Raw genomic sequence first — 27,105 nt, 5'->3', positions numbered from 1 at the left:
TCTCCCTTCTAATATTACCCTTGCCAGGTTTCTACTTATCACCCATGTGTCAAACCTCTTCTATCATGTCTTCCTCCTTCTCTCCCCAACCCTTTCTGCTTCTTACAACCCCCTTCCTCCATTCCCCCTCTCCCTCTCCTCGTTTAACCCTTCCCAGTTCTCCCTCAAGTCACCTGAGTCACTCATGTCCTGTCATCCCTTCCTCCCGGATAGCAAAGTTTGGCAGGAGCAACGCTCTGAAGGTTGTTGTCTGTCTGCCTCTCCCCCTTCCCATCTCGGCTATTTATGAAACTTTTATTTTTAGGGTTTGTTCATACCATTCTTTATGGAAAGATTATCTGAGAGGCCCTACTACCCAAATGTGTGCTTCACCAAACTGTCACACACCTTGCCATATTCCTTTCTTCAAAATGTTTTTTAGCAACTCGCAAAAGATGCTGAACTTCAGCTGTGAACTGGCGATCCTTATTTATATATTTCATCAGTCAAAGCTATTTTATTTTCTAAAAGTTTGAATCAGAGTAGAAAACAAATTAATGAGAAAGGTCGAATCAGGAAGATTTCTCAGTTCATATATATCCACACCATCCCAATTGACAAAAAATCACCCAGAAAGAAATATCGAGCTTGAAGATGGTCCATTGAGACATTTTTATTCAAGTACAAAAGGATATTGTTTGTGGATGACCTCACTTTGGGTTTTAGCAAGGCATTTTAAATACAGATATGTGTCTCAACCCAGGTCTAGCAATCTATACCTGATATGAAGTCATTCCTCAATGCTATATGATTATCATTCTGTAGTCTGCCAAACTAAAACCAAAATATATGAGAATATTTGATAATTGTTGTTGTGAACTTGTTGTTGTTATCATTAACTTACTTTTTATGTCTTCCTAATTTTGTGGATGATGTAAACACAGTCGTTAGAAGAAGCTCAAGCCAGTAGTCTCCCAGGAGATGGCTAGCGGATAAGGTCACAGGATCTCTGCCATTAGAATACATTCAGTCCCGGTAGACCCACTCTTTAAACCATGTCTCCATGTTCACCTATCATCATCAGCGATCCTCGGAACGAGCCAGATTTAGAAATAGGAAACAAATGTTCCTCCACATGACCTGTTTCTCTTTTTTGTAAAGAAGTAGCAAATTCAATGTCTTTGCCATGTTTTCAATCTGAAAATATGTTTTTGCCAGCAAAGGCAGGAAGGTAATTGGGCAATAAATTGTGATTAATTTGGGGGAAGGCTCCTAAAATGGAAGACAAACTGGCCCATTTAGGGTTCAATGATTCTTGTACAGCTTGGATATAAAATAATAACATGACTCTGATCGTAATTGCAATACAGACCATATTAAGATTTTATTTTTTTATAGTCAAATAACGTTTTTTTTCCCTTTTTTTTTTCCTTCCCCAAATGTCCTCTAAAAATACTTTTGCAGTACTTAGCAAAGGCAATAGTGTAATAGAACATTTTTGTTGTTGATTAGGTCAATATACTTAATTCAGTGAAAGTGCATAAGAGTTTCTTATATTAAATGTGAGAAATTCTCTTTGTAAATGGAAAATAGACCGAATGAAAATTTCTATGTCACTTGACATTTCTTTCCTTGTCAGTTAACAAAGGAAATAACACACGGGTAGGGGAAGTTGGGTTGGTTCGGTCGTAATTGCAGACCCTATTTATACAATCTGCTCCAAATTGAACGTTTCCTCTCGACTCCAGATTTCAAAAGTGAATGTGGCGACCAAATGTTACTCCAGGATCAATTTGAAATCTGAAATTTAAGGTTATAGCTTTTATATCTGAAATCTTACTTTTGGAATCAGCACATCCTCGTTTTTATTCACATGGAGACGCGGTTAATTTTCTCCTTCCCACATTGGCAGTGGTATTAATTTCCCCAATTTCGTGTCACAATTACGTAATGAGTGCTAACAAATGAGTTGTGTGATTGCCAAGAAATGAACCTGTTGAGAAAAGGTTCTTCACCGTCAAATTTTGAAGCTAATAGGCAGTTGGATTGCAGTTATGGTTGTGTAGTGTGAATATTTAGTGAAATGCGTTTGATGTAAAAACGGCAAGAGTAAGATATACTTTGCTCTTGTACTAATGGGTCCAATGATAACAAAGCTGTTATATCAATGATCCATCCCCCTTTGCAATGTTTGCATCGTATCTTTGATATCTTTTAAATGAAAAAATTATTAAGAAAAATCATCATTAGTCATAATTGTGAGAAAATATCAGCACTTTTATACTGCAAAGCTTATTCCGAAGGGCTCATTTGGTAGCCACAGGGATTAATTTAAAAAGCTGGTAACACTAATTGTCTCTTTGCTTAATATCAAACAACACAAACCAAACTCTGAGGGATCTATTCATATCATGGCTGTTATATCAATTTCCCCCTCCCTGTGCATCACATCATTGGCAAGATACTTCAGAATTGTGGGGAGATTACAGACACTCTTAATACAGGGACAGCTGTCCGCAAAGTGATAGATACTCCAGACTCCAGACATCAAAAAGCTTTGCCACCTTTGAGGGGAGAAATTGGAATCCAGTTCTCGTTAGTAGTGTGTCCCGTCCGTCCCTCCCGCAGGAAAACGTGATAGATTTGACAGAGCCGATGCTCGTGGGAGGAAGCGCAAAAGCGGTATCCTCTGAGCTGTGATTAGTCTGGCCCTTGCAGTGTACAAGTACTGTGCCTAATTTAGGATGAGCCCGTTTGATGATAGTGGAAACATAGGACCCCCCCCCCCCCCGTAGCGTGATGAATAGTTTAACATGTAACTAGAAAAGGAAGAGCAAGGAAGAGAAAGGGATTGAGAGAAATAGAGGAGAAAATGAAGAGAAATGGCTCAAATACATTGGGATATGTTTGTGTCTGACAAAAGAATTGTATCAAGTGGTGGAAGGAAAAGAAAGAGGGGGAGAGAGCAAGAGAGAGGGAGGGAGAAAAAGAGAGAAAGAGGGAGGGATGAAGAGGGAGGGAGGGAGAAAAGAGAGCAAGCGAGAGAGAGATTGATGTGAAAGGGGAGATGGTGATACAGTTGAAGAGGAAGCAGTGAGAAATGCCGGTGGAAGTTGTGAAGAGAGAGAGAGAGAGAGAGAATGAGAGTGCAGATTTCTTGACAATAGTTCTGACTTGATAAATGATGTAAATAATGTAACCAATGAATTCTAACTAAACAGTCCTGTCCATTGTGCTTTACAGTGTTTGGAAGCTTCCAAACACTTCCACATTTTTCAAAACACTTGTTAGGATTTACCTTGAAAAGTCTCTTTTGAAGAAGGATATTTATAACTTGTTGAATGAAGGGCCCACCAGTATGTGGAATTAATTCTATGCATGTCTTGGGGAATGAATCTCTATTCACTATGAACATGACAGACAAAGAAAGCGGACAAAATATACAGTTCCTCAGGTAGACAAAGGAACAACCCTTCACTGCCATTATGTAAAAAGGTGAATATGCATGTGACACCTGTTCTACACATTTGTACATAATGGCAGTGAAGGGATGTTTCTTTGTCTACCTGAGGAACTGTATATTTTGTCCGCTTTTTTTGTCAGTCATATTCATAGTGATTAAACCCAATCTTCTCATTCCCAAGTCACACATTATTCAAAAGTGTGCCTGCTTAATAGTATCTATACTGTCCCCAAACACCTAGAAATAGATACAACACAATAGATTACCGAGAATCCTTTTCAGGACTCCTCAATCTCTCTCTCTCTCTCTCTCTCTCTCTCTCTCTCTCTCTCTCTCTCTCTCTCTCTCTCTCTCACACATCAAATACCGGTAGTTGTAAACAGTGTACTGGTATAGGCTGAATATAAACCACTTCACTAATGTTCTCAGATTCATGCATACCTCTGTAACAATGGTGTCTTTTGATAAACCTAAAGCTTGCCAGTGGATTACCTGGCATAGCAACAACTTAGGAATGCAAAGTGCACTTTGACTATTGAAATGGAAGAGCTCTTACAAGTGAATGAACTGCATCACTAAGCTCTTCAAATAAATTTGCATCAAAAGACTTGTTTACAAATTCTATACATAATTATTGAATAAAAGCTGCTCTTGACAACTCAAAAGCTTGCCAGATGCTTGCCAGGCATAGCAACAACTAATGTATGCAGAGTGGATTTCCTGTTATGCATAGCAGGTGAATTAAATAGTTGGTAACCAGGGTTTCTGAAGGAAAAAAGCACGCATGAATTGAAAGACATTAGTTAACCGGTCTATTGGTAACTAGTGCCTTCCTTATTAACATGTGAATGAACATGGTGAATATTTTTGTGTGGACATCTTCTTCGTGGTGTGTAGTATTCACCATCTAAAATGTGAACAACCGATTTGAGGGGTAAATAAGCAATACCTGTGGGTACGTTCCAGTGCAGTGAGCAACAGAGTCAGCATATGGATGGGGGCAAATTACAAAGTAAAAACCAAAGTTCATAAGTGAATATGGTTTGAGGGATAACTATTGGGTGGGTGTAATCATCTGTATGTTGGCTCTGTTTATTATTGGTATATTCATTCCAGCTTTTCTTCTGGCATGTATCTGCTGGTAATAAGTGCTATGTGGGCTGCATTTTCGACTCGAAAACAATTTCTATTTGCCTTGAATTAAGGGAAAGTGACAATCTTTACCAAGCTTTTTGTCAACATCTTCATCATTAAACGTCCATGGTTTCTTGCAGTGGGGCTGGACCTTTCATTCCTTTTTATGGACGTTCTCCAAGCCTTCTGGGAGCAGTGTTTAGAAACGGTTATATGTACAAGTTCACTGGCTACCCATTCAAACATGTGTATTAGATTTAATACGCGTTTCAAAGAGATGTCGGTGAACTTGTACTAGCGACAATTTCCTGAAAAAATGCTATGATCTTCAGCATCCATCCATCCCTCTAGTAACACTATGTTCTTTGTTTGTTATTCTTTTTGCAGGATAATTTGGAATTTAGGATTCACCTGAGATATGAGTTCCTGATGCTTGGTATTCAGCCTGTGATTGACAAGTTAAGAACGCTAGAAAATGCAACATTAGATAGGTGAGTACAATCCTTCCTCTCAATCAATATTTATGTAATTGGAAATGACTCCAAACTCCTATGCGAAGCAAAGCCTTTTATTTTGTGGACCCTTTTACTGTATGTCATATGCAAGGTGAACTCATATGCATAACAACACTCAAATGGTACTTGATCATGAATTAATTTATTTCATTGGGTAGTGCTTGTAGCTATCTTTGATTCAAGTGGAAAATCCAAGGATTTAATTTGACAAATAATTTCACAAGAATACTAAGTAATGCATGCATATTTTAGACACTTTAGGAAGAAACCATTGTGTAAATAATGGCCTAAATAAAAAGCGGGTGATTTTAGTATAGCCTCAGGTGTAGAATTATATTCAATTTACCTCTTTTTTTTCCTTCTCCCTTTCAGGCATTTAGATTTCTTTGAGCTTGTCAGAAATGAAGATGAGAGAGAGCTTGCCAAAAGGTTCGACATGGTGAGTGAACTTTTCTAAATCAATTCTTAATTCATCCACTAGTAGTATCGTCATCAAATCTGATAAGGTAGACAATTATGAATAGTGATAGCATTAGTTGTGAGGCCCAAATGTTATTTGTCAGCAAATAATGTTTTCACATGTGCTAGATCATCTGGGGGCTGTTTCATAAAGCTGTTCGTAAAGTTACGCATGACTTTACGAACGACTTGTAGATGAAAAGCCAGATGGGATGCTCAATCATTATTAACTGCATCAACTAAAGTTGAAATGTGCAGATATAGATTAACATTCTTATTATAACACACATTTTTAATGCAAAGCATATTTTTTGCCATAATTTAATTGAGGTTATTGGAAATATCAGGAAAAACTTTTGGCATCTTATCTGGCACTTCATATACAAGTTGTTCGTAAAGTCATGCGTAACTTTACGAACAGCTTTATGTAAAACATAAAGTATCGTCTTGAAGTAACACATGATGTAGTTGGCCATCACCAACATGGCTCAGTTGTCCCATTCGGCTCTTTGAAGTATATACCAACATTCATAAAACAACTCTGAAACTTTAAAGTACAGTGAAACCTGTCTATAAAGACCACTCAAGGGAGACAAGAAAAATGGTCTTTATAGGCAAGTGGTCCTTATGTAGAGGCTCCTTTTATTGTACATGTTTCAATGAGAAATCATTCTCAAGGGAAACAATAAATGTGAATCTTTGTAGACAGGTAGTCTTTCTATACAGGTGGTCGTTAAAGCAGGTTTGACTGTATTATGTATCCCATTTCTAATACCAGTAACCAGTAGCATTGGGACATGTGTGAATATGTGTTTGACGTTTGGTTGTAACCTTCTTTCTTTCAGGTCCACGTCGACGTGCGAAACGGCAACAACATGTTCGATGTCATCAAAAAGAAGATCAGTCATACGGAGGCCTATCCACATCTCATGTCCGTCTTACAACACTTTCTACTGCTTCCAAGTACGTTTCATGAGGGCTTTGGTCAACTATGATGAGAGAGGGTCCTGAAAGTGACATCACTAGACCATTTTGAAATTGAAGAGTGGAGATGTTTTAACAAGTGTCCTGAAATTTTGCTAACAATTTTCCACAAACCAAAAATAAAATGGTCCTCCGCTTTTAGAAAAATCAACATACAGAGGTTCCAAACTTTCCAACCATAAGGGCTGTATGTGCCGATAGAAATTTTCTTTAGTTGATGCCCCGATCCTAATTCATAATGAAAAGAATGCGATCTCTTTGTTTCAAGACCAAGTGCAAGTTATAATAATAATGACAACAACAACATAACAATATAGAGCCCCGATTACAGGCTGAGTTCTGGTTTTTAGGGGTCTCGACCATTATATATTGTATATTGTCATTGTAAATTGTTTAATAAAGGTTGAATAGAGATTCATCCTGGGCTCCATTTCACAAAACTTGTCATCAGAGACAAATTACAGTTTTTGTTAAAAGCTAGTGAAATCCTTGCTTCTGATTGGTTATCAGTAGTTTTGTCAGTGATCTTTGTCATTGAGATAAGGCTTTGTGAAACAGGTCCCTGCAGTTTCCATGTACTACAACTCTCATTCATTCATTCTCTTGTCTCCATCTCACTACAGACCAAGGCAAGAGTGTCCATCATTGGTCCCTGGTCGATCTCCTACTGCAACAAATCGTACTACAGTTCGATGACGGAGGTGACCCGGACGTCTCTCCCTTCGACATAAACTTCAAAGATGTCATCGAGAAGGTCATCAACCAGGATGTCATTAGGCAACGAGAAGCAGAGGAAAGAGAAAGAGGTGAGGGTTTAGGATATGCCTGGGGAAAACAGGGATTTTGTCTATGGGTAGAATCAGTTGTACCAACAGATAGAAAGGTCATTTTGATTTTTGTTCCCTCATTGTCTACTCCTTTTATACCCCCTGAAAGAATATTTAAAGGTATAAAATGAATATTGCAGATATGGCACTCCACAATTATCACCTGGCTATAGCATGGCTGCTATTTTGGTGCTCTGGTAGTGGCATTACAAGGAGTTATAATTCTTGCCAGGTACCCATGTACCTCACCTGGATCGAGTGTGGCCAATGTAGATTGATGTCTTGCCAAAAGACGTTGGAGCTGTTGCATGAGTAGATAATAAAAACCTGGTAGGAAGAAGTTAGTATACTCTAGAGCCTTGCAATTGTCAAATTGGTGTATGAGGAGCATCATGTGTGTTGGGCATACTATAAATATAAACATGTTAATATTTTCAACATGTGGTTTAAATTACAGGAAAACCTTGGCTTTAAGAATCCTACTTTCGGTTGTGTCATGCCTTTTAATAACATTCCGCTACTGTATTACTCTCCTTCTATAGAATATGGAGAACTCAAAGGAGAATTGGACAGGAAAGACAGGGAGTTAGATGGCAAGGAACTACAAAGGGTAAGAAATCAAGTCTATTCTGTCATTTCTCTGTACCATTTTGACAGGTGACATAACATCACCAAGCACAAGATGCTGTTACAGGTTCTCTTAGTTTGAGTAAAATTTAAAACTAAAGATGGGGGAACGATCCTAAAGTTTTTGTCGGTTCACAGTTTTGGAAACCAAGCAACCAGTCTTACAAATCACAAGCATTTGTTAAGGTTGATTGGGAAACAGACTGTGATGGTAAAAAGAATCTCTCATGGTTCCTATTCTAACAGTGTCTTAGGAGAAAGTGAATCAAGGTGGAGGCGACATTGGACGGCTCTCACCACCTTCACATGGGTCTATTGATAGCCGTCCCCCTACTAGCCCATGGGAGAATGTGCATTGACATTTGAAGAGGTAGGAAGGAAGAGCTTGTTGTTTGAATCGGGTCAGGGGGGTGTTTCATAAAGATTGTAAGTCGAACTTAACTCTAAGTTAGACTTGACTATTATGGAGAGCCATTTGTAGCCTTATAATGAAATTTATTCAAAAGCTAAAATTCAAGTATTTTAGACTTTTCATAAATTCAATATCAAGAACTTGAAATCTCCTATGATAATAGAAAATATGAATGATTTGAATCAACATATTATGCATTTTAAAATAACTTTTACAAAATATTTTCAAGGATGCTAATGGCTTTCCATAATTTTTAAGTCCAACTTAGAGATAAGTTCAACTTACAATCTTTGTGAAACGCCCCCTCTGGTCCCAGCGGGAGGCTGACGGAAGACATCATGACCGGAGCTGCTGGGGTGGGCACAGAGATGGCGAGGAAATCATCTTGAGGTACCCTGGATTAGGGTTCGTGATGTGGCACTACTGGAAACAAATACATCCGAACAAGATAGAAGGTCCCATAAAAATGATAGAAATGAAAGAGAGAATTGGTCTGCATTATTCCTTGTATTAACTTTCAAAAGTTCAAGGATATCCCTAGACTCTCTTTGGAAAAAAGATGTCCAAAAGAAAAAAATGTGGAGAACCAAAAATAATTGGAAGTAAAGTTAATGAATGTCAATGTTTGTGGCACATTCTATATTTTATGCCCAATTGCGCAGCTCCATCCCTTAACCTTCTATGGTTACATAGGAATGCATCCATTCCCTTCCTTCCTCCCTCCCTCTTTCCCCCTTTCCCCACCTATAGCTGTATACCTCCTTCCTCCTCCTTCTTTGTGAGCATGATGATATAGGGGATGTTTATGACCCAAGGGAACCTGGTTCAACATTCTCCCATCAAAACCATCTGTTTTATAGAGACTAATTATCCTTCTAACCCTTATCCCTTCCTTCCCTTCTCCCTTCCTCCCCTTCATGATGTTTATGTTGTCATTGGAATGTTCCTCCTCTCTGTTGTCATGGAAACCCTCAGGTGTTCTATTAGGATCACCTAAACCCTCCTGTCACAAGTCTTCCATTAATTGCATTGTAAAATCTCCATGCTTTGGAAGATCATAAAGATTTCATAAAGACTGTGTATAAACACCACCTTGGTTGTTGCAATACAGAGGAATTTGAAGATACACAGCTACATGTATTTGACAACATGGTTTGTACTGTACTTGATCTTGACTCGAGCTACTTCTCTTGTGCCTTTTTTCCCTCAAAAGGCTCACAAAGGGTTAGCTCTGGGTCTCATTATAAGAGCTGAAAAAGCAGAAATGTTGTCAATGTGAAATAAATGTTACAAAATGACTGCTCATGCTTTCCATTTCCCAATTGAGCTGCTTATTGTGTACGGTTTTATGATTTTGCCATCAATGTCTCATGTTTATTTCAATTTAATTTCTCTTATTTGTCACTGTAATCCAAAGTTCCTAAATATTTCAACTTTGTATCCTGTCATGTATCATTTCACATGTAAACATCTTTAACTAAATATATGTTCATTGTATATCCAGTTTTCTTTTCTTCAGTGTATTACGTCTATGCAATATATTATTATTATTATCATTTTTCTTTCCCTGCGTCCTCATTGGTCATCTTCAAACCAGTTCAATCTGTAAAGACTATTTCTGTGTTTTTTTGTTTTGTATTTTGCTGCAAAGCTGTTGTTGGAACATTCTTCTTGTACATACATTGATCACTGCACTTTTTATTATAGCAAAGTGACAAGAATGAAGCAGTTGAGCTGCCTGATATTTAAGCGAGAATGTACTGTACAAGTTCATGAACAGAATTGGATGTAGATATGACTTATCATATTTTTTTAAATTTATTTATATATTTTTTTTTGGGGGGGGGGGAGGGGGGGGGGGTTGGTGTGCACCATGTCATGGATTATCATAATCTGGACAGATCTCTACTAGTGGTTTGCATAGCCTGGCAAAAGCCCTTTGAATTCAGTTTAAAAGAATGCTCTATAATGTAAAACAATAATGCAAACCCAAAGAAAATCATTAGTTAAATTATTAGTTAAAAGATTTTTTTTTTTCTTAATGGAAGTTATATCGCTCTCAGTGTATCATCATGCCATTTGTCTGGTGTTATCTGTTTATCTCATCGCTTTCAATTTATCCCTTTGTTGGCAGTGATATTCATTTTATTAGTGAGATATTTTTTGATGCAGTCCATATGTAATGGAACTTGTGAGAGGCATCCCTGCAAACCATATCTCTTCTCAACCATGGCTTGCATTCTGTCATTTTTCAATTTAATGAGCAGTCTTGCGTGTAGATCAATGATGAGTAGAATAAGAAGCAATTGCAAATGGAATGCATCTGTCCAAATTTTAAAAATGTTATATATAATTGCTTGCTATAGTCTGATAATGATGTGATGTTGTGGAAATACTTGATGTTTCTTTAACAAATATGTATTAGTAAATGATATATCCAAATGTCTTCCAATATTTTCAAATTGAAAATGACACTTTAAAGATAGACAACTTGATTTTTTTTTCTTCAATATCCACGACAACAGGATTAAGGACGAAGGATATTTGTTTCTACTGTTGGACGTTTCATTAGTGCTTTCAAGATCTTTTTTATGATATCCTACAAGCAAGTGTTAATTATTTAATTGTTTATTCAACTTTGTATGTTGATGGTATCCTGTGTATTTGGATCAGAGGTTACAAAGATTGAAAGAAAGATGCGGGGAAAGAGAAAATAAATATAAAAGATACGTGTATTATTAAAAAGAAAAGCTTTAAGAATGTTCCAGAAAATAAACATATTTCTTTAGATTGAACTGAGTTTGAAGATGACCATTTGAAGACTGAAGATATCACATTATTGTATATATTATTTTTCTTTTTTTTCTTGTGTGTAACGTGTCTTTTCTTTCCCTCGTTCTGTCTCTCGCTCATCCAATCCTCCCTTTATTTTTTATAGAGGTCAGACGTTCAGTCAATGTCGTCGGTGGGTACAGACGTACATTTGTATTCCTTTTACCCAGCATGCACCATTGACGTTTCATTCAAATAGTTTTCATGTTTTCATTTCTGATGTGGCTTTTGCCAATTTGCCGTAAAAGCCTTTTCCCGTATTGCTTTTCACCACTTCCTATTATCGCTATTGCCGTTGGAAAAAAAAAAAAACTTCCTTTTCTCCTTCTACTATTTTACCTTGCAAGCTCTTGCAGTTAACTTTTGAAAGACATTTTGATTACATAACAGTAAAGTTTATTATGATTTAGATTATTAATTTTTGATACATTCTTTTGAGTGTTTCATTGAGATCTGTTCTCTTTGGTGTGCAGTTTGAATACTACACCACAGTTTGTTGGAAACCTTTCATCACTTTTTGTGACTGAATTAATTGAGTTACTTCTGTTTGTTTTACACTTTATCATTGTGATGTGATTCAAGATTGGTCTTTATCGATTCAGTTTTTATTTTACACTATCAATGTCACAATGATTTGCTTCTATCACTTTTCACATCACTTTGACAAACTACTCCTTTTTTTTTTAAAGTGAAGTTGATTAATTGTATTTATATATTACTCTGTGTGTCTCTTTTATAGTTTATTTATCTGAACATATATAAAAGTAAACTTTTCAAAATTGAGTTCCAAATTTACTCTTATACTTTCATGCAGCATCAAACCCTTGCATCACTATTTTTTTTTAAACAGGCAATTTTAGGAGGACATGAAGAAAGTTTACAGTTCTTGTGATAATCCTTAGAACCGGGTTTGGTGAAGTAAAATAAGTAAAATAGTAAAAGTTATAGTAATATTGAAATAAATGAAAAGAAAAATATTCATTAAAAAAAAGTAATAGAAGGCACCTAATTGAATTGTGAAATCAAGAAAATTACATTAACATACCAGAAATCAGAAAATCACAACTACACATATATTATAAAGAGGTTATAATTACTTATGAATTATAGAGAGAAATAGAGAAAAATGTCTTGAAAATCCTAGCGCATTTGCCTGCTTTTTAATGTGGCTTGGAAGTGGTGATATAAAATATTCTTATTACTTGTGCTCCACTTAAACAAAAACAAGTCATGTAGGTGCATTCAGGCATGGCCGGTACACCAGTTATATATTTTTAATAGCAGCCTCCTTTTGTATTCAAGCAGTTGTTGAAATTATATGGGCTTTGGAATATATCACCAAATCTTGGGCTTCAAACTCTTGCATGCCAAGCTTATGCCAACTCTGTACACAAAAAAAGTGTGGTTTCTTGTATTTCACGGCTTACCGGTATTATATGTGAGCTGTTTTCCCTATCAAAAGCGCAATGCAGTAGCAGGAATTAGAACCTGGCTTTAAAAAAAAAAAAAGAATAGAATAAGGATTAAAATATGTGCATTAGAATGGTTAAACTCTGTATTCTGCCGCTATCCAGCTAAAAGTAATTAGATACTGGGACTCGTGCTTTCCTTATCTTGTGTGAAATCTGGTGGGAACTAATGAAATTCTAGATTTTTAGATGGTTATCTCTTTTGCAGTTATTGTTCTAATCAGACTCCTATCCATTTCTCTGACAGATTTAACATTAGCCCTCTCTCTCCCCCTCCCTCTCTCCCTCTCTCTCTCTCTCTCTCTCTCTCTCCCTCTCTCTCTCTCCCTCTCTCTTTCTCTTTCTCTTTTTTTTCTTTCTCTTTTTTGTCTTTCTCTCTCTCTCTTTCTCTTGTTCTCTCTTTCCCTCTCTCTTTCTCCTACACCCCTTGTACAAATTCTAAGGAGAGTAAGTAAAAGGAAGGCTCTGTGTAAACTTCTAGTTTTAGATATCCTTTCTTTCCCCTTAATTTCATAATTTTTTTCACAAATCCTAATTTTTCATGAAATGTGCATTATCTTGTCAAATGTAAGGTAATATCCTTAAACCATGACAAGGTGAGGTAGAGTCGGTATAAGTATCAATTGTTCTATTAAATAGCACATTAAAACAAATTATATTTGTTTTAGTGAATACAACTCCCACAACAGATATGATAAACATATATTTACAATGGCTGATATTATTGCTCCCTTACATCGTAGTGGACATTATTTGTTGTCATAAATTTACATGTCCATTGCCTGATGACATATTACTTCTTCAAAGGTCTCTATGGAATGTTTACTGTCAGCCATTCACATTTCAGGTAGATTCGGAAATGGTAGCTAGATGATAGAGGTAGAAAAAATGGCATAGCTTTGGGGTAGAAATCTAAAAAATGTCATGACCTAAGCATTAATTAGTTTGCGTAGCTTTAGGGGTAGTAGAAATGAATTTTAGTGGTTACTCTAAGAAATGTCATGACTTCAACAATAATTTTAACCTCTGAGAGCCAGAAGGTCATGATGTCATTAGGTCATGAGGTCATTAGGTCATGAGGTCACATAATGTAACATGCAACATCAATGCCCTTCTGGCTCTCAACAGATGTTATCAAGTCTCTGTGATTAATGTTAACATTTGCTTTGTGAGTATTTTTTTAAAGCAGTAATTCTTGAAAGCAAGTCTCAAAGACAGTGACAGATTGATATAAACATTTAGAAATACAGTCCACAAGTCTAGTTTGGACCAATAATCAAATATTCTGATTGATGGTGTACAATATTTAAAAAACATGATCTTAGTGGGCTTTTAAATCCTGCTATTTAAGCTTGCACATGATTTTTTTAAAGCCTTATATTCTTATTCTTATTCCTTTTTTTTTAAATTGATGCTTCAATCTAAAGGAAGTGGTAAAGATTATTTTTTAATTCAAATCAATGACTAATACAATTTGAGTGATGTGTGCTTTGTACTTAGCAGTATAAAATATTCACTTGAAAATGTGCACAAAATATTTCCAATTTTGTTTTATTCCTGATCCACATACGATAGCTTAATATTATGTAAAGATTTTTTGTAAATGTTATATGCACAATAGCAAAATATAAATCAGGTTTTAAAGGTACATATACACCCTTCTCACAACTAATACTTTCTTTTTTAAGGAAACGTGTTTTATGTGCCAATTAATGTGCCGATTCGTTCTGGAATTGGATTTAAAGTCAAATATTTATTGAAGGTTTTTCCAAATCTGTGATTGAGGAAACCAATCTTATTTTAATTTTTTAAAAAACTTTTGAGCAAAAAGGGGAGATTTTTTAAATAGGCTTGTACCAGACTGAAGTGTAAATTTTTCTCAGCACTTAACAGTAAATAATATAAAATGTTTCAAGTGTGCACATTATTCAACAACACATCACTAAGTGTTATCACACGGCATAAATGCAAATGTGTTCTTGTTTGGCTTTACAAATTCAACCATATTTTGTTTGCAATTTGGATGGTTTTTGGAAACATTTGTCATTGGTCATTGTTAACCTGTTACCTCCTGGAATCGAATGGTTCCTTCATTAAACCTATGGGGAGTATTAGAATTCAGTAGTCAATGGGTTCAATTTTTTTGCTGCACTTGGCACAAACTGATTCTCAAAAGAGCATTCATCAGCAGTATTGTAATTTTGTTTTGTTTTTTCCTTGAAATGTTTAGAGTATCAGATTTCAATGAAGGTATAATTTCATTTAAAAGATGGAGGCTAAATAGTTACCATTTCCATCAAGGAACGGAAGGAAAAAAAGAATATTTAAATCCCCTTTATTCTTTCTTCAAAACCTTTACCTAATCCTCAGGATCCAAGGCTATGGTCCACAAGAGCTATGTATTGGCAATGACTGTAACAGCATTCTCACAAGTAGCCGATGATATCCACCCCCCCCCCCCCCCCACCCAAGAAAATGTATTCTTATCCTAAGAAATTCTAATACCCTTGCTAAGTTACTAACAACTTTTTTCAATTTTTTTTTTTTTTCTTTCTTTCTTTCTTTTTTTTTTTAAATTAAAAAAAGTTATATTTTGGTTGAATTTTCCACATTGATTAATTGCTGTGTGTTTACCTCTTCCAGAGTGTGTTTTTTTTTTCTCTTCTATTCATTTTCTTTTTAATTTCAACCTTTTTTGAAAGTGTTATAAATAATTGCATTATGGATTTTTGTTGTTGATGATGTGATTGATTAATGAGAATGTCTTGCCTGCTGACCCTTGTGTGTTTGTGTATTAAACAGGAAGAGGCAATGGCCGCCCTCATCGCCATGCAGGAGAAGTCCGACAAGCAGTCCACCGATCTGGTCGAGTCCAAGAAGCAGAGCGAATCCCTGCAGCAAGAGCTAGTGCGACTACAACAAATGGTGAAGAACGCTAGTCCTGTCCTACATCCGCAGACCAGTTCACTGGCCTATTAAACATGGATACATACATGAATTATTTGATTTTATTGATTCGTCCGTCATCGTTACATAAATGCGTCTTCCATTTTTCCTTCAAAATTATGAAATTGAACAGAATATATACTTGATTGTAATAATTCACAATTTTATGTTTAAAAAATAACAATATCATGAGAATTTTTTTTGTTTAAACCAGGGAAAAACTATTTGCCATTGAAATAAGCAAATAATACATCATGTAGATCTGTAAACACCCTGAACAATGGAAGGTTTTTAAAAAAATACAACAAATGTACAATTTAGATGAATAGAGCAAATCAAATTAACTTTTAAAGATTAGCATTTAGAAATATATATATTTAAATAGAAATTAGTGTAATATATTACAAGGTGTGGTGAAATAACTCCATGAACATTGAAGGCATTTAAACGAGAGTTGGAAATGTCTATTTTATCATAATGTATCACTCTTTCTGGGCAGCAACATTTTGCCCTTAGCCTCAGGTTGTAACTGTGTTTTTTTAATCTATTCCCCCCTCCCCCCCTCCTTCTCCCCAGGTTGCATCAGGGAAGTACAACGGTCCAAGCATATCAGACGACGACAAACTCCAGAAGAGCGGGGTTCCTGCAGCTCCTGGGGCACCCCCTCCTCCGCCACCCATGATGGGCGGGGCACCTCCACCCCCACCACCACCACCTGGCCCTGGTGGTGCACCCCCTCCTCCACCACCCCCTGGTATGTTCGGCGGCGGCGGCCCCCCACCCCCACCTGGTAAGTGTCCGAATGTTACATGCGCACTGTATGTGACTTGTTCAAGAAGAGGGGATTTTCGTATAGTCCAACTTTATTTAGCAAAAATTACCTCCCATCCATAATGACCACATATTTCATTTTCCTTGAATATTGTTTCACGTCGAAGTGTTTACTAAAAAATCTGTATGTAAACAACACCTGCCTGTAAAGACCCCTTTTCTTCCTGAGCGGTCCTTATATACAGATTTCAGCATACTCGCTCTTATGTAGAGGGTTAAAATCAGATGGCATTATATTAGATGAAATGTAATTGAAATCATAAATGTTTTAAGTGGTGAAGGTACAGATTTCATTGTTGATTGAACAGGTCATAATGCACCGTGATGAAGACAAACAATTACTGATTATTTAGCACCCCATTTCTTTACCCCAAATCTTTGCAATCCCTACAAAATGTGGGTAAATGATCACATATAACTGTCTACTTGTATTATTTCCATCCTATGAGTAGGAAAGAATACTTAATGATAATGATATGAAATGTTTGAACTATACATGTGCCTCTTCATCTTTTATTCCTTTTACTTCTTCCTTTACATTTTACATGTATGGTCTTTCTATCATTAATTTTTCATCATTGATATTTAAGTAATATTGACTGTCTTCTGGGCAATACGACATATATCGCCCGAACCGAAGGTGAGGGTGATATATGACTGTGCATCCAGTGTTTGACAAATTTTCGATACAGGGTGTGATTGTTACGTCACAATAGAGTTCGCGCAAAGTGCACACTTTCTTATACACGATGTACGATGTAAATTACAACTAGCTCTATATTATTGCTCACTAGTTTAACACGCATTGACTTTTCAGAGCGTGCTAAAATATTTGTTCATTGGTTTACTGTATAACCATATTGACGGGCAAATTACACACAAAATCCCATTGACTTTTCTGAGCGGGCTAAAATATTGTAATTTTGTTGGCTTATCCATCAAACCTTGACAATAACATTTAAAAATTTCCCTGCTCAGATGTCTGATACGGTTAATAATAGTTGATAACTCTACCTCCCTCTACCCTACAGGCGCACCTCCTTTTGGTGGTATGTCAGCTCCGATCAAGAAGAGAGACCTTCCTAAGCCTTCAAACCCTCTAAAATCATTCAACTGGTCCAAGCTACCCGACCTGAAGATCCAGGGGACCATCTGGCAAGACCTGGATGATCTTAAGGTGAGATGATGGTGGTGGTGATGGTGGTGGTGGTGGTGATGATGGTGGTGATGATGGTGGTGATGATGGTGGTGGTTATGGTGGTGGTTATGGTGGTGGCGGTAAAAAGGGTGATTGTGGTGGTGAAGATGGTGGTGGGGATGATTGTGGTGGTGATGATGATGATGATGATGATGATGGTGGTGGGGGTGGTGATGGTGGTGATGATGATGATGATGATGGTGGTGGTGGTGGTGGTGGTGGTGGTGGTGGTGGTGGTGGTGGTGGTGATGATGATGATGATGATGATGATGATGGTGATGGTGGTGGTGGTAAAGCGCTCTTAAAAACTTACCGTTTCACAGCGCTTTTCATAAAATCATCGAAGAATCTGTTGTTGATCAAGGTCAAAGAGGAGAGTTTTGAGACATTTTCGGAAGACATCCAGCGAAGGTGATAAACAAATAAAACGTGGAAGCTCATTCCAGAGTGGAGGAGCACATGCCTGGAAAGCATTGTCGCCAGCTTTTGGTGGTGGTGATAATAGTGATGGTGGTAATGGGATTAAGGGTGTGTGTGGTGGTGAAGTGATGATGATTATGGTGGTGGTGGTGGTGTTGGTAATGACAACGACGACAATGGCGAAGATGATGATGATGATGATGATGATGGGGGTAGTGGTAGTGGTGATGGTAATATTGATAATTGTGGTGATGATGATGATGATGATATGAAATTCCTGGGTACCAATTTGCAAGATGAAGATGATGATGATGGTGAGAAGAGGATGATGGTGTCCATACATGTACTAGGTATGAAGACGTTAATCAGCATTGGAACAAGGATGAAAACAATGATTAATGGTATGTAAAACTATGTATGCAGATACTGTGCTTGGTTCAGCGAAGATATCATAATAGAGAATAGAAAAAATATATTTTCAAGAAGTGAAGCGATTAGTACTTATGGCAGAGATGAGCTTTCTGAGAAGAAAGGTTGTATTTTAATATTCATGTACACGTAACTAACTTGCTTATTGAATTACCTTCCCTCGACACAGGTCATCAAAGTCCTCGACCTGCGCGAGTTCGACAACACCTTCTCCGCTTACCAGAAGAAGGGTGATGAAACCGATGGTAACCGCGGAGACGAGATCACCGGCGGCAGCACCAAGTCCCAGAAACCCAAGGAGCTGGCCCTGATTGACGGCCGACGGGCCCAGAACTGTACCATCCTCCTCTACAACCTCAAGATGACCAACGCTGATATCCACAGAGCTCTTCTTTCCATGGACTCTGCGGAGAGCCTTCCTAAAGACATGGTTGAGCAGGTATGGCGATTCAATCATTACAAGTGTATGCTTTTTCTGCTTTCGAATAAAACAAGTGATCCCTACCCTTTGAATGTTAAGATGCTCCCCTGATCGATGCCAATTTTGTAGACTATAACTACCTTTATTCGATGTAATAACGCTTTATGTTAACAAATGAACCAACCTCTTGAAATTTTTGTCAAAAATTCATTAATTTTTTTTGTTAAGTCATGAAACTGGCCGTAATTCCATTTTTTGAGATTCATGAGTATGGTGAAAAAATGCATCAGAAACAATACATTCTTCCATATTTGTTTTTCCAGCTGCTGAAGTATGTGCCTACCCCTGAAGAGATCAGTCTATTGAAGGAACATGAGAAGGAGAAAGATAACATGGCCAAGGCCGATCGTTTCTTCTTTGAGATGAGCAAGATAGATCACTACGAGCAGAGGTTAAAATGTCTGTTCTTTAAGAAGAGGTTTCAAGAGAAAATAGGCGAGGTCAAACCAAAGGTCGAAGGTCAGTGATAACTCTCATTTTCCATTGATTTTGGATTGTGTTTCAGTGTTTTCCCCCATACGTGCAAATGCAGGCTGTATTCAGTTTAATGACTTTATTTGTGTTAGTGTGTTTCTGTATTGCATTTTTGTTTCCTTATACTAAATATTGGTCATATTCCTTTCACATAAATCATCTTGTCAAGAACTCTGTTATATTTTTAAAGTGTTTTACAATCCATCCATCCATCTATTTTTAAATGTTTGGAAACTTGCTAAATATGTATCTGTTTTCACCCAACATTTTACTGATTTTTGATCATTTTACTTGTTATACCAAATGGAAAGGTTCCTCATTTAAAAAAAATTTAATTACAAAATTAATTTTTGCAGCTCTTCTTAAAGCATCAAAGGAGGTTGGAAGCAGTAGGAAGCTAAGGAAGGTTCTGGAGATCGTCCTGGCGTTCGGTAATTACATGAACAGAGGGGCCAGGGGGAATGCCTCTGGGTTCAAAATCAGTAGCTTGAATAAGATTATGGACACCAAGTCGAGCTCCAACCGGAACGTGACGCTGCTCCACTATCTGATTGAGATGCTGGAGAAGAAGGTGAGATGGGAGAAGGAGAGATGATGGTGGTGGTGGTGGCGGCAGAGATGCCAACCAGTACTACAATAAGAGTGAAATACTGTAAAAACCGCGGAATCACATAGAAACATGTACAAGTAAACCATTACATCCCGACAAAAACTTTACAATTTTCTCATTAAATTTTAATGAAAGAGCAAACATTATACTTGACCGCTCTTACCAGTCAAAACATTTTTCTGAAATTTTACTGGCCCTGGGACCAGTGCGGTAGTTTCAAGTGTTTCAGGAAATCTCCCAATTTTTTTTTTCTTTCTTTTTTTTTCTTTTTTTCAAGAGGTTGACATCTCTGTTATGGTGATGATGATGGTTGTGGTGATGATGATGGTTGTGGTGATGATGATGGTTGTGGTGATGATGATGGTTGTGGTGATGATGATGGTTATGGTGATGATGATGGTTGTGGTGGTGATGGTGGTGGAGGAGGTTTTGGTTAGGAAGATGGCAATGATGGTGCTTGTGGTGGTGGTTGAGATGATGATGATAGTAGTAAAGATGATAGTGGTGATGATGATGATGGTAATGATGATTATCATGACGATGGTGAAAATGATGAAAATGATGATGATGGGGATGGTGATGAAGAATATGTTTATAACGATGTTGACAGAAGACATGATGCGGATCGTAATTTCGGAGATAAAAATAGGATATGATGGTGATAATACGTGATGATAGTGTTTCTGATGGAAATAATTTTAAGGATAATACAATGGTAATGCTTTTTACTCTCATGTAACTGTATCTTTTAAAGGATAAAAGCAAGATAAGCTGTTGAATGGACAGAGTATATCTTACAATTTTGTGAATTACAACAAATTAGTGATATATTCAAATTTTTTGTTTTTCATTCGTAGTTCCCTGATGTAGTGAAACTAGAAGATGAGATGCCTCATGTAAAATTAGCTTCCAAAATCAAGTAAGTATACAACTCCTTTTTTAACGTAATTCTCTTCTGGCCTAGCATAAATCACAGAATTTTTACCTTTATTGAAATCGCATTATAATAATAACACATATATAATATGTCTTGTTTACCCAAGGTAGCCTCATCAGGATACATACTGTTCTCCCTGAGGGCCCTGCAATCATATTATTACCCCGGCTTTAGCTATTAACTTCGCTATTAAATTCATGTTGTGTATATACATTCTTCAGTGTTTCAATTCATTGAATAATTCCATCCGTTTTAAATAAAAGGGTGGTGTGGCAGGGCCATGCCCCTGTATCTGGGGAACCTTCTCTTAATGCATCATGACTTACACGACTGTGGTGCCAGCATTTGACCGATTACTGTGTGCTGCTCGGCCATAAAATATGTTGATGAGAGCAATATACCTGTATTGAATGAGCCAGGTATGATTGTCTGTGTATGGCAGAAAAGCTAGAGAAAAACTCTTAAATTTTAATGTATGTTTTTCTTTTCTTCCAGCTTACAAGATCTTGAGAAAGAAATAGCTCTAATTGGCCAGGGTCTAAAAGGAGTTGAAGTGGTAAGTAGTCATTCATTTTTTTAGATTATCACTGAAAAACAGTTGGAAATATTTGAACTTTGAATTTTCATGAATATTTTACAGTATGATGGAAAGAAGAAAAAAAAAAAAGGCTAGAACTTAACCTCAAACAAATAACATCTTTTAAATGTGATCTTTCCAAAATCAAGAATTAGCCAAGTTTACCAGTTTTCTTTTCATTTTGTTAGTCCAAACATTCATTAATTCAGAATGTCTTTGAGATAACAAATTTTAAAAATCCAATCAACTACAAATACTGCATTATAATTGTTTAATGTACCATTCCAATGTGTCTTTTCATTGCAATCCCTGATCATCCCCACTGCCAAATTTGAAGGCCTGTAAGATTATATTTCAGCCTAATTCGCTTTTGAGAGGAACTGCCTACAGGATATTTTGAATTGTTAAATTAAATATATTTTCTCATGGGGTGTTCACCCCTTTTGTTCTTGTTAAACATTTTAATTTGAAATTGAGATTATTCTTAGAGAAAAGGCAATATATATATATATGTACAATTATTCTATGTACAGTTACCATTGTAACAAAAATTAAGTCATTATTGTTATTTTAGATCAGAAATTTTTAATGTTATCATCAGTTTGTACTTATTATACATTTACAACATTTAATTCAAATTCACACTCATGATCTTGAAACAGGAATTGGAGTATCAGAAAAAGAAGCCCAAGACTGAGAAGCATGATAAGTTCATCTCGGTGATGAGTGACTTCAAGACCCTCTCGTCCATCAGCTTTGGCAAAGTTAAAGATGTGCTCGTGGAAGCCAAGGCAAAGGTACGTTAATCAAAATTACTAGCGAGAGTGGAAACTAATTTTTGTCTTCAGTTGCAAACTGGTCAAAATAGATCTAGAATTCGTGTACAAATTTAACTGCCCTTCAATTTGCCAGTGTAAATGCAGAATTTTGTGTGCAATATAGCAATATGAGTTCATGAAAGTGTGTGCAAAATTTAAAACAAAAGAATATGTGATTTTCTCTCTCCGAGTGAAAATGGAAGCCTTCAACAACAAATGGGTACACTGAAACACTGCCAGATGCAAAATTTGAAATAGAAAAAATTATGGTAGTTCCGAGATTTTCACCTTGCAAATCCCTGCAACGCCCTTTGTGCCAAGTAATTGGGTTCCAATCCAATGGAAAACCCGAGTCATCAGTATCTATTGCTTCTGTTGTTTTAATCTTTTTTTACACTGCTGTTTATATGAATTCCATCTCATTATCGTTGTTTCCTTCATGACATTCTTTTCAGTTTGAGAGAGTAGCCATGTCGTTCGGAGAGGATCCAGCGAGGACGACGCCCGAGGATCTCTTTGGGACCTTTGACCTCTTCCTTCAGTCATTCCACGAAGCCAAGACGGACAATGAGAATCTCAGGAAAAAGAAAGAGGATGATGAAAGAAGAGCTAAGAGGGAAAAAGAGGTAAGTTCAAGGCTTTTTGTTTGGCTGGTCAGGTCAGGTCATGCGAAGGAAAGAACTCTGAAAATTTGTCACCATTAGGCAAAATTTCTCTCGGCCATATGCGATGATTATCCTTTGGCAAGATATTAACCTACACTTGCTACTCTCCACCCAGGCGTTAAAATGGGTACCCGGTAGGATGCGAGTGTCACTGTTTGTTAAACAGTATTTGAGCGTCAAGTCACGCCTGCCTGGAATGCTCCCCAGGGAGTGAAGATTGTGCACACAGTGTGTGCGGGCAAGCACTGAATCCAATGACCGGGGTAATAGTATTATCTGTAAAGCGCTTAGAGACGTCCGAGATGTATTAAGCGCTATGTAAAAGCTGAATATTATTATATTATTATACTGGTTCTGCTGAAGTCATCTCAAAGAGACGCATTGTAAGAGTTGTAGGGCAAGTCCATGATGATGTCTTATACTTTAAAAATCAAATCAAGATTGATAGTTTCTAAGGATTGTAGTCAGTTGATAGTCCACCTTGCTATATCATGGTCTTGGAAACAACTCGTTTGTCTGCATGCGCACACTTTGGTTGCGGGAAAGAAAAGACCAATGCGTATGATGAGCAAATGGTGCTTTTCCTATTTCATGGTAATGCTGTCCAACTTGAGCGCGAACATGCCTGAATATTAAGTGATACGATAATGTCCAGTTTTGTTTCTTATTCTAGTAAATTGATAGCTATGTGATTACTGTTCATCAGGGATGTGCCCTGTAGATTCAGTGAACATGTGTCTGTATGTAGTGTGTGATATATTTCTTGGTTTGCCATGGGGAGTTTTGCTGGTTTTAAGAATTCACTGTGCCTCATGTTAAATAAAATAGTGATCCCAAATTGCATAGTTAGACATTATTGGTTGACTTGCATTTGTTTTTTTCTCATGGATCTTGCAGATGTCAGAGAGCCGGAAGAAGAAAAAGTCTTCAGGCAAAGGCAAGGGTAAAGGTGACGGCGAATTTGACGACCTCATCACGGCTCTGCGGACTGGAGACATGTTCACGGAGGACATGACGAAACTCGCGAAGAAGAAAGACAAGCGGCGCCAGGTGCAGGCGCAACAACACAACTCAGCCAAATCAGTGGCGGATAGCAGAGAACGTTTAGGCAAGCCTAAGACAGGCAACGGTCGATCCATGACCCAAATCTAGAGTTTCGCGAAAAACAAAATGAAACTGAACAGAAACCCTCTGAAAAGGCACGGCGCGATCCGCTAGTAAGCTTCCATGAAAAGCATTGGTTTGTGTATATATTTCGAACAGCAGAGGTATATCGTGCTGGAAGCTCACATGGATGTGTCTTTTCGTGTGAGGGATACGCAGCGTGGGAAGTATGTCTTTCTTCAAAATCAAGTGCAGCTTTGAAACGAGACCAAGTCAGCATCAGTAGTACAGAGCCGAGTGAGTGGCCTGCGAGGGAGATTCTGCAGTGAATATATATAAAAGAAGTCGACTTGACCGCAACAGTGGTCTTCAGAGGTCAGTGGATCTGCTCCGGTGATAGGCATGCGTTGAGCCGCAAAGGTCAGGGTGGATCTCGACCGACATGTATTTCATAGACCATCTGTAAAGTGGGAATACTGGATCACATTTCTTCAGCTTTATTTTGTACACTCTTATTCTATCTAAGATATTATGAGAATGTAAACGTAATTGAAATGTTAATGAGATTGGTGAATGGCATTCTTGTCTGATAAGCACATGGGTTTTGACATCATGGATTAAATATACTGTAAAGAAAATTAGCCCACTGGTCATTTTAATATTATCTTTAAAAAAAACACCACATCAAAGGGCATTATATAGGCATACTACAAGAAATGCACCCTTTCTTTTTAAATCCATTAATATTACACTAGTTAATTTCAGCAAAAAGTTGGTCATTTTCAATTATTCACTATTAAAAAGGGGAATTGACCAAAAATAAAGAGTGACAATAAAGAGGGTGTACATATAGGTACTATGACGTAAATGGATCTCAACATGGCCAAACTTGACAACTGTGTGTATCCTTTCAGCTAGTTATAATTTGAAATGCACATGAAACAATGTCCATGATGTGGATGATGGTAATATAGAGGTGATGATACGGTATAGATGATTTTTTAATCATTACTTGTCATCATGGACTCTGTATATAAAGTTCCACAGAAATGTGATATGGTATACGTGTACAGGCGAGCCACCACTTTCAGATCAAGAACCTTTGTAGTTGAGCTAAGATCCACCCATTTTACAAGCATTGCAATGAAAAGACGGATGTGAGCAGTGCTATCGAAAGTTATATTGATTTATGGTGTACATAATCTCTTTTATAAAGATCTGTTATATACCTGTTAATAACCATTTCTCTAACAACAAAAAAGGACTAAAAAAAAATCAAGTGCATGTGTAAATCTACATGTGTTCTGTGTATTAGAACAGATGTAGAGATAGGTTTATATATATATAATGTGAGGCTTCCAAAGTCTGGTATACTACATTGTTCATGTAGGTATAGCATGTCTTTCGTATAGATTTTGTTCTTTCTGTTTAATGAACATTGGATATTGATTTCTCTCTTAGAGATGTTTTAGCACTTAAAAGTGTTCTGGTCATGCAACTGCATTGTGAAAGGAACAGCGTCGTATATAAAGTATTTGTGTATACTGCAAGGTTCTGTACACAGAAAGATGTATGTGGGTATACTACAAAAACATGTGGCCTCATTTTTAAGCTGTTGTCATATCTAGAATATGAAGGCGCTTGAAGAGCAATGCTTTTCAGGGAACATTTTTTCTCTGATGTTCTTCCACACTATTATAACAATGATAAAACTCACAAATTATTTTTCACCTCTCCCCAGAACTGGAGATTAAAAAAAAAAGGCATAGGTTCAAGCCTCGGCATATGCTACCTAGCAGGCATCGTCTGTTTAGAGCCGGAACTGGTTATCCAGTTGGCAGAAATACCATTTATATAATAATTTGGTGAATTAACGGAACATACAAGAAGAAAAAAATGTGCCTATATTTGTCAAATTCTAATTAGTGTGAAAATTCCCAACAAAAATGAATGAGAATAGGCATTTTGTATTTTCCTTTGGTATTCATTCATCTCACTTTGGGTTTATATGCAATTGAGCTAAATGTGGCACTTCTTTTTGTAGTTTCTGTATGTTTTGTGTGTGATTATGACCAATTGATATTATTACGCATCTCCAAAATTTAGCCGTAGTTTTATAAACATTAATCAACAATTAATTTCATAGATAACGAGTTGATGTGCACTACCGGATATTGACAAATTTATTGAATTGGAATTTATTATTTGTGTAGGGTTATATACATATATGAAAGGTCCTGGATTTCATGGTCTTTTGTCCAGAAAACATGGTTTATCATTTGTATTTACTGCACATGTTGTAAACTGTAGGCCACCATAATATCATTAACTGTACTTAATCTTTTCAAGCCTGTACTCTCGTATTCATTTATACTGTAGTTATATACAAGAATTAGTTTGATTTATTGAATTTTCGGAGCATTACTGCCTTCAAATGACGCACTTTAATTTTGTCACACTAATTTCTTAATATTTTACAACCAGAAACTGCCTTGTAAAATATGGATATGTAATTATATAACACTTGGATAATGAGAGTATTATCATTTTTTTGTCCATAATTATGACCTGCTGCATGGCAAGTATATAGTACATTCAAATGTAAAAAAAATAAGTATATGTTTGTGTATTATGATATCATTTATGTTAATTGTAATGGCTTTATTTATTTATGATAGGTGTTGGGTTCATGCAGAGTATTGTGTAGCTTGATTTACATTTCTTTGTTTTGTAAATAAGTGTATTTACATTATATGTATAGTCCTTTATAAACAAGAGTGTAAAATGTCATGTTTTAAAACATGAATTTGGGTACAGATGACAAAAATATTAAATGCATTCATAAGAAAATGTAATTAAAGTGCATTACGTATTTATTACAAAATCATATAACATTCAATTAGTAGAAAACACT

At 36.7% G+C, this 27,105-nt stretch overlaps 1 protein-coding gene across 2 annotated transcripts in view; it reads left to right on the top strand.

Annotated features, from left to right (window-relative positions):
• LOC583322 (disheveled-associated activator of morphogenesis 1-A) overlaps positions 1-27,046 on the top strand; it is a 106,421-nt gene extending 79,375 nt beyond the window's left edge. Inside the window, exons 9-25 of one of the 2 annotated variants that reach the window (XM_030999775.1) lie at positions 4,964-5,067; positions 5,464-5,530; positions 6,396-6,513; positions 7,158-7,340; positions 7,904-7,971; positions 11,339-11,365; positions 15,504-15,626; positions 16,224-16,437; positions 17,510-17,655; positions 18,695-18,964; positions 19,270-19,465; positions 19,837-20,051; positions 20,948-21,009; positions 21,523-21,583; positions 22,267-22,401; positions 22,878-23,048; positions 23,985-27,046. In XM_030999775.1, coding sequence (XP_030855635.1) covers positions 4,964-5,067; positions 5,464-5,530; positions 6,396-6,513; positions 7,158-7,340; positions 7,904-7,971; positions 11,339-11,365; positions 15,504-15,626; positions 16,224-16,437; positions 17,510-17,655; positions 18,695-18,964; positions 19,270-19,465; positions 19,837-20,051; positions 20,948-21,009; positions 21,523-21,583; positions 22,267-22,401; positions 22,878-23,048; positions 23,985-24,239 — 2,415 coding nt within the window. In that variant the 3' untranslated portion in view covers positions 24,240-27,046. The remainder of the gene's footprint in view (positions 1-4,963; positions 5,068-5,463; positions 5,531-6,395; positions 6,514-7,157; positions 7,341-7,903; positions 7,972-11,338; positions 11,366-15,503; positions 15,627-16,223; positions 16,438-17,509; positions 17,656-18,694; positions 18,965-19,269; positions 19,466-19,836; positions 20,052-20,947; positions 21,010-21,522; positions 21,584-22,266; positions 22,402-22,877; positions 23,049-23,984) is intronic. The other variant, XM_030999776.1, reaches the window with a different exon arrangement.
• Positions 27,047-27,105: the final 59 nt, after the last annotated feature.

Source organism: Strongylocentrotus purpuratus, unplaced genomic scaffold (genome assembly GCF_000002235.5).
Source record: "Strongylocentrotus purpuratus isolate Spur 01 unplaced genomic scaffold, Spur_5.0 spur5_scaffold_5, whole genome shotgun sequence".
NCBI classification, from domain to species: Eukaryota; Metazoa; Echinodermata; class Echinoidea; order Camarodonta; family Strongylocentrotidae; genus Strongylocentrotus; species Strongylocentrotus purpuratus.
Note: the sequence above shows the minus strand (reverse complement) of the source record. Positions and strands in the feature narration are given on the sequence as shown.